At 36.1% G+C, this 8,836-nt stretch overlaps 1 protein-coding gene across 2 annotated transcripts in view; it reads right to left on the reverse strand.

Annotated features, from left to right (window-relative positions):
* NPRL3 (NPR3 like, GATOR1 complex subunit) overlaps positions 1-8,314 on the reverse strand; it is a 92,089-nt gene extending 83,775 nt beyond the window's left edge. For both annotated transcript variants that reach the window (XM_051968526.1, XM_051968520.1), the window contains exons 1-2: positions 7,591-8,314; positions 1,612-1,681 (exon numbers count right to left, since the gene is read on the reverse strand). In XM_051968526.1, the coding sequence (XP_051824486.1) occupies positions 1,612-1,681; positions 7,591-7,708 (188 nt within the window). In that variant the 5' untranslated portion in view covers positions 7,709-8,314. The remainder of the gene's footprint in view (positions 1-1,611; positions 1,682-7,590) is intronic.
* Between the last annotated feature and the right edge of the window lie 522 nt (positions 8,315-8,836).

The raw sequence follows: 8,836 nt of genomic DNA on the forward strand, positions 1-8,836 counted from the left end.
TTACCTCAAGAAAGTATATTCTAAGATATAGAACATTTTACTTTAGAATCTCCCATAGCACTTTGTTTTGCAATTTACTATACCTTGCAGTACCATTAGTATAGGAACAGTTTCTTATCTAAAATTTGTATTTCTCCTCATGCCCAGCACAGTGTTCTATATAGTAAGTACTTAAAAAATGTTTGTTTAAGGAACAAATAAATTAAGATATCTGAAAACACTGTATAAATGTTCAATATACCACAAGGACATTATCTCATTAGTTCTCCTTGAAGCAGAAAGCATCCTTTTAACCCAGAGTCCTATGAACAACTTTAACCCAGAGTCCTATGAACAGCTATAATAAAAAAAAAAATTCACTAGGTGACTAGCCTTTCAGTAAAGAGCCTTCCCAACTAACCCAGGCAGGTTAGTTCCATAAGAACAAGAAATGTAATATTTTTTACTTTGTATCTCTAGCACCTAGCACATTAAATGAGCAACAGTATGTGGCCAAGTTTCTACATGAAACCTTTTCAGTTTAAGTCCTTCCAAAGTTTACATTCTTCTGGCAAAAGGCTTTAACAGCCCCATCACAATGAAGCATCAAGGAAGGGACAACCTAGGTTTACAGTTACATCAAACAGTGAGAAGAATTGCCAAAAGCCAACAAGTCACAGAGCAGGGAACACCAGCCCCATATCGCCAACCACCTAGGGAAATCTCTACCAGGATGCTCTATCAAACATCTCAAATTCATCATATCTGAAATAAAAGGTCCAAACAGAAAGCAATCGATTTTTTGCATTAAATTTAATCTTCTCTAAGCTTCCCTCTTTCCAGTGAGGGTATCAAGATCACCAGACAACTAGATCCATAACTTTACAGAAATAATTTCCTTATCATATCTTGGTGACTACATATGCCTTATCTCTCATACCTATATGATCCTCTCCATACATAAGGCCAGCATTCTAAATCAAGCCCTTATTACCTTTTACCCCAACCATTCTAATAGCTTCATACTTGGTCTCCCTGGTTCCAGACTCTTCCTTTTCCAACCCACTTTTCACATGGCTTCTATAACAATCTTCCTGAGGCACAATCCTGTCCATGGTGCTCCCTTGCTCAAAATCCATCAGTGGTTCCTAATTGCTTCTCAGTAGGAGCTCATCAGCTGGAAAGTTAAGACCATCCACAACCTGGTTCTAATCAACTTTTCAAGCCTTATTTCCAATGATGCCCTTTTATATTACATTAGAGGCAAAAAGGACTACTAGTTTTTCTCAAAAACCAATACTCTACTTTCCACCTCAGTGCAACATCCCTCAGAATTCCTACTTTCCTTCAAGTGTCACCTCCTCTCAGAAGACAACTCTTATGCCCCTCATTGTTAATGTTCTTACCTCCTCAAATTATCCTGGGTATACTGACTTGTGTACATATTATATCTCCCCAGTGGAATGTAAGCCCCTTGAAGGAATACCCTGAACAAGGACTTAAATACAGTGAGTATTTAAAGAAGGATCAGAATGGAATGGAATGGGATGGGATGGGAAATGTGTACTTTTCTGCCATCTAATTTTTTTTTAATCACTTATCTTTTCTGAAACAATTGGAAGATCCTCTTACCTGGAATCTCCATCTTGGTCATCTGTATTATCTCCTGTGTTATTAACAGCATATCGGCTACGTGGCTTATCTACAGCAAAAGGAAACAAAGCATCTTACATTAAATATGGTAAGTTAGAGCCCACAGCTAACAAAGACAAATGAACTCCACAGAAAATTTCCAAATTTCTATTTTAATAATAGGTTTCCAACTTTTCCTTCACAGGGTGATATACAGGAGAAAACACTAGATATAGAGTCAAAAGATTCTATTGCTGATTCCACAAGTAACTGACAAATCATAATTTCTTTGGGCCTCAGTTTCTTCACTAATAAAATGGGAGTAATAATTCTTGGCATACTTTTCTCATAAATTTGTAGTGAGAAAATTACTTTGTAAACTATAAAGCCCTATAAAATGTAGGAACTATTTTATTAACAAACTGCTGACCAATGTTGCTGGCAGCTGCTTTTCATTTCCACTTCCCAGATACAGGCAAAGATGTTTTTAAAAAAGCAATGAATTTGACAATGGCAAATAGTGAAAGAAGGAAGAGGTCACCAGAAGTCTATAGCCATGAGGATGGTTAAACTCTGAGAAGTCCTATTTGTTCAATGACACCTTCCCTAACCCTTTCAGCCCACAATATCTTCCCTCTTCTCAGAATTCTTACAGAAATTTAGAAGTCTATACTATGCAATTTAGTCTTTAATTAGATGCTATACAACAACATATATACTACACATGCAACAGTAATAATTGCATAATTAGTATGAAACTCCAACTAGACTGAAAAGTTCTTTGAGAGCAGGAGTCATATCCTAATTTTTTTTTTAAATTTCCCATACCATTTAAAATAGTACTTTAACAATTCCAGACGTGGGATGAAAAATGCTATCCACATCCAGAGAAGAAGCATGGAGATTGAATGTGGATCAAAGTATAGTATTTTCACCATTTTGTTTGCTTTTTCTTTTGTTTTCTCCCTCTTGGTCCAATTTTTCTTGGACAATATGACAAAAGACGGAATATGTGTAAATGGATTGCACATATTTAACATATTGCTTGCTCTCTTGGGGAAAGGGGAGAGAAGAAAAAAATTTTGGAACAAAAAGTCTTACAAAAATGAATGTTGAAAACTATATTTACATGTATTTGGAAAAATAAAATACTATTGAGAAAAAAAATAAACTAGTGCTTTATATATTAGTAGATGATGGCATATTGGATAGTTTGGAGTCAGAAAGACCTGCATTAAAATTGAGCCTCAAACACTTATTAGCTGTGTGACCCTGAGCATACCAATTAACTCTGCCTCAGTTTCTTCATTTGTAAAATGATCTGGAGAAGGAAATGGCAAACCACTCCAGTATCTATACCATGAAAACCCCAAATGTGATCATGAAGAGAATCATTCATGGCTGAACAATAAGAGACATACTTGATTGATTTGTGACAAGAAAATTTTATGAATAAATTTATCTGGGAATATATTGAGCCATTATCTTATCTTCCATTCAATGCTACCTGCCAGTTCATTAACTGGTCATAATATAGAATTAAAATATGTTTTGAAGTATTTGGTATAGTTATATTTTCCATTAGTTTAAAAATCAAAGACTGACTTCTCTCTAAAAAAAAATTAACTATTTTTTATTTCTATGGTGCCCTTAATTTTTTTATGTCACTGTCAACAAATAAAAAGGTTCCCAAACTCTGAACTACATAAAATGATATAGTTAGATAATTAAACTCAATGTATTTAGAATTGATTGCATAATAAAAGCTGACAATTTACAAGGTATTTTAAGATTTGCAAAGCACTTCACCCACATTGTGTTATGACATCAAACATCAAAATCTTTACAATATCAGCACATACTTTTAATATTATTATCCCTATTTTATAGATGAGGAAACTAAGGCTCAGAGAGGTTAAATAATTTGCTCACAATTACACATGTAGTATACAACAGAAGTAGGAATTAAGTCTGATTTCAAATCCAGCACTCTCTCCAATATACCACAATGTCTCTACATAATAAAAAAATGTGATAGTCTGTATCAATGTTTTTAAAAGATACCCAAATTGTAAGGCATCCCTCTCTCTTTCCTGTGAAGAAGGAACTACTAGTACAGAAAGTTATACATTTTCAAATAGAGTAACTATATAGATGTTTTTGTTGATTGGTTTTCTTTGCTTTTATAAAACAAGGTTCAATTGGGAGGGCAAGGTATTTCCACAAGGGCTGCAAAGGAAAAAGCAGAAGGCATCAATTGAACTTTTTTTTTAAACACTGAAAACAATGAATAGGCAATTTTCATCACAGTGGTAAATTTGTTAAAAATAATTTATTGAAAAATTAATGTGATGCAACAGAATGAGAACTGTATTTAAAGTTGAAAGATCACAGTTCAAATTCTACCTGTGATATTTTATAGCAGTGGTTCTCAAACTTGTTCTCAGTATCTTCATGTTGTTAAAAAATTATCGAGAATCTGTTCAAAGAGTTTTTGTTCACATGGGTTATATTTATAGCTATTTACTATATTAGAAATAAAAAATAATTTTGAATTTGTAGACCCTCTGAAAGGGTTTCAGAGACCCCAACAATTCTTTGGACTACGCTTTGAAGACCCTGCTTTATAGCTAAGTTACTGAATCTCAAAGTTAATATCTCCAAGCCTCAATTTTCTCAACTTTAAAATGTGAATATTTTAAGCATTTATAAAATTCAAAGGAGTAGTTCTCACCATTCCTAATATAAGAATCCCTTTAATGAAAAAAAAATGCTGAAGCTCTGTATATACATTATTAGTACATGTTGATTAGAAAACTATATAAAGCCACTATAAATTCATAAGTGAACTTTTATTAATTACAATGGCAACTACATTTTAAAAATAAACCAATCTACAAAATATATTATTTATTCAGTCTATAGACTATTTATTTATTATACTGATCATTCAGAGCACTTTGTTAGCATTAAAAACAGATTAAAATGATAAAGCTTTATGGACATATGACTGCAGATATTTGCAGTAACACTGGAATTTCTGAGTATACAACATCAGAGGCTAGAAACTAATGATAGAGGATCTTCATCATCTATGTGCAATTTTAAAACTTGAATTTAGGCATGGCAGAAACCATCAGTAAGAGTAATCAAAAGCAAATTTATTATAGTCATATATAGTCAAATAAAAATTACATATATATACATACACAGAGAGAGACAGACAGACAGACAAATGATAATTGTATATAGAATGATTTATGATTCTAGGACATAATTGGTTACCATAGTCAAGAAGGCAAACTGTGTCCTATGGTAAGCAAAATTCCAAACATTATCAACTGTAATTTTAAAAATTCAATATGTATGTCGATGCTTTCAAAAATTATTTCTACTATGTATATAACATATATTGCTAAAGTTTTAAAACTGTACAGAACACCTGGTATATAAACAGATTACTGTTTGCTTATCTGGGTACTGTAGTGATGGTAAGAAGTGTATCTAAGCTGTCAATTACTACTACCACTATCTAGTGAGAGAGAAACAAGATAACTATAGAGCCAGCTTTATAATGTTCTGCACTTCCAGAATGCCCTAGGGCACTTTTAGATAGAGGACTAAAGCTAAATATAAATATATGGATAAATGACCACTCTGTTTGACTAGCTTGTAACTTATATTCAAATCAGAAATCTCAAAGTTCTATTAGCATACCTCTCTGGTTGGGATTGGTTAATAGTGTTACTTTCATGTTACTAATAAAAATGGAGAAGCTTATCTTTACAGAAGTGAGAGACAATGAAGGTAGAACACTTCACTCAGGTGATGTGTTGGCTATCTGGGTAGCAGTATGTGAGAGGGAAGGAGAGAAAAATATGTGGAAAAGATAATGTAAAATTAAAAATTCAAATAAAAATTGTTTTTAATATGTGACTATACTATTACATTTAAGTAAATAATAAAACAAATTCAAAAGGAACTCCTAATGTAGTGTGTAAACCTATGAGCAATGCTATCCCACAATTCAAATGTCCCAAGGGCAAGTGGTACAGAAAAGCAAGTGTTCAAATTGTGGCTTCCAATTCAAGTGTCTTTGAGCAAGTCACTTTCTCTCTCCTGGACCTTAGCTTCCTCGTTTGTAAAATGACAGGTTTGGATTAGATGACCCTAAAATCCCTTCCAACTCTAAATCTCTGATCCTAAGAACTAATGACCAGAACTAATGGCACAGCACATTAGATTCCCTGTGGTGGATTTATGTGAGGATATGACTAGAGAATTCACAAGATAAGCAGCCAGGAATAGATTAGGATCTGCTTATGGTAGGGAGCATTCACATCAATGAGATTACAAATTCATTCAAATATCAAAACACAGGAATAGCTACAGGAAGAAATGGCATATTGAATAAGTAAGTTAAATCAAATATTTTCTCATAAAGAAAAGCATAATTGATTATGAAATTTTTGACAATTTCATTGTAACATATTAATTTTTAAAACATTCCTTGAAAAGAGTCCTAGTAATCCAAAGTAAAAATATAAAATTCAACTAACTATTGAGACTTTTAAAAATGGTTTCTTATACAAAAAAGGCACAGAGGATAAAATGTCAGGCCTGAAGACAGAAAACCTTATCTTCCTGAGTTCAAATTTGGATTCAGACACTTACTAGTTATATCAGAACCTGGGCAAGTCACTTAACTTTGCTTCAGTTTCCTCATCTGTAAAACGAGTTAAAGACGTGGCAAACCATTCCAGTATCTCTGCCAAGAAAACCCCAAATGGGGTCTGGAGACTCTGACACGAATGAAACAACTGAACAAAGAAAAAATCCACAAGAAGCATAAGAAGATAATATCTCAGCTTTGGAACAAAACTCAAAGAACATCTAGTCTCTAGCCAAGAGAAATCAAACACCTGACTGACAGACATGTCACCTGCCACATTCCTAAATGTGGTCCTAACCAATTAAAATGGAATCTAACAAAAGGAAAATAGAACATAATGTTAATATGTCATTTTCTAGAAATCCTTATATACAATTTGTGGGCCCCCTTTTGTTATTTGAGTTTCTGCTCTAGACAATCTAGTTTTAGATCCCCTAATATTACATATGAGGAAACTGAGACACTGGGTGGTTAAGTGATCTGCTCAAAGTCACATGTGTTATGTTAGAATTGTGATTTAAATCCAGGCTGTTAGACTCCATAACTAGTATTCTTTCCACTATACCACTGTTTTTCTATTTTAATCCATTTAGAAACTTTTCATTCTCAAAATTTTTCAATATATGATTTAAGAACCATTCATGAAAAGTATTCTTTGAAATAAGTATGAAATTCATTTAGAAAAGAAGCTCATGAAATATTTGAGATCATCATTTAGAATACCAAGCTCTATGATCCATGATCATTAAACAAACTTTTTCTCATACTGTAAAATGTGAAGAAAAAGAAAAATATTTTTTTAAAAAATCATCAATATCTTTACAATAAATGTTTGTTTAAAAGTTTTCCAACAAATAAAAGTAACTTGTTTAAAATTTTTTCATTGTCTCATGATTCAGATTGAAAAGCATTATTTGTAACCTCTTTTTTTTTTAAAAAAAGAGAGAAAGGTAGAGCTTCACTTGGAGGAAAAATGATTCCAAGGTCATAATGACATGAATTTTCCAGGATCTTGAAGGGAATTTTCATTTTTCATTTTTGTATCCTCTCCCCTCCCCCCACACACAGTGTGGCACTTTGGCGGAGCCTCAGAAAATGTCAAATATTCTTGTTTTCACCCCAAATGTGCTCACTTTTTAATTCCTACACAAATCATTGAGGTTTTCAATGCTCAAAGGATGAGAGAAGAGTGGAAAAGCTCAACAGTCAGACTGCAGTCACTGTTACCACTCTCCCCTGCAACCTTAAAGAGCCAGCTTCAGCTTCCCAGGAGTCCCATACCATACTGTCAACACTGGCTCACTTACTTGTCTGGGATGCGGGGTGTTCCTGGTTTCTCTGAAATGGGTATCTGAAAAGTAACTTATTGCCCCTGCTCCCTGAACTAACCAGGATCACACTGATGGGGCTGGTATTGTCCCCCATCCTGGATCGAGGGAAAGGGGGAGGGGAAGGGAGGCACGAGGACACCAGGTTTAGGGAATGTAAGAGGCCGGGATTTGGAGAGGCAGAAAGGGCTTGAGTATGATGAGTAGGAGCGTGAGATCTTGGGGTGACTAGAACCGGGTCTCTTGGATGCTAAGAATTTGGGGGAGGAGGGTTAGAGCTTGAAGATAATGGAAGGGGGAAATCAGGGGTTCGGTGTGAGAAGAGGTGGGGCTGGATCTCGGAGGTTGATCACTTGGAGAGTGGAAGAGGGAAGAATCCAGGCTGGAAAGAGACAGATGCAGGAGGTCTAGGGGCGTGGGGCTCCTCAGGCTGAGGACCTTCCTGGAGGGAAAGTAGGCCTGGGAGCGAGGACGGAACTTAGACCGGGGCTGAAGGATTGAGGGGAACTAATGGCGCTGGGTAGGGATCGGTGGAGAGGTGGGATTCAGAGGAGATGGAAAGTAACAGAGACCCTCAGGAAAGACGGAATCTCGGATTCGGGAGTAGGAGGCGAGGAAACCCGCCCCTCCCCCCGCCGACCCGGGGCCGCGGAGGCGGAAACATCAACTTGCCCTCTCAGGGTACACAGGCATCACATCCGGAATTGCCTCCCATATCCAACAACCCTCGCGAGGTTTCCGTAGGGCTCGGGCGGTTGCCCTAGCAACGCTGCTCTTCCCAACCGGAAATTGGCTTTCGCGCACGCGCAGTTGCTAGACGACAAGAGCGCATAGAAGACAGCCGGAAGTGGGCTTTGACAGTTGTCTGTGGTTGTAGTTTGGGGTAACAGCTTCCAAAGGCACTTGCGACTCCGGTTCTCTTTTTAAGGGAACCGTTCTAAAAATTACTTCCCTCCATCCCCACCCCAGAAAGGCTACAACCAATCCCAGCTGAGACCTCGTGATGAAGTAGAAAAAGCTCTGCATTGGAGTTCTGGCTTCGAATTTCTTGCTTACTTTCTGTGTGGTCTCGGGCAACTCGCTTTCACTCTCTGGGCCATCGCATTTTAAAAACCTAGTGGGATTGGTCTATATAGTATCCAAGTCAAGTAGCTAGGAAGTATTTGATGAGAGATGCTGAGCGCTGGAGATATAAAGAAAGTCAAAAGACACTCCCTCAAGGAGC

Source organism: Antechinus flavipes, chromosome 1 (assembly GCF_016432865.1).
Source record: "Antechinus flavipes isolate AdamAnt ecotype Samford, QLD, Australia chromosome 1, AdamAnt_v2, whole genome shotgun sequence".
Classification (NCBI taxonomy): domain Eukaryota; kingdom Metazoa; phylum Chordata; class Mammalia; order Dasyuromorphia; family Dasyuridae; genus Antechinus; species Antechinus flavipes.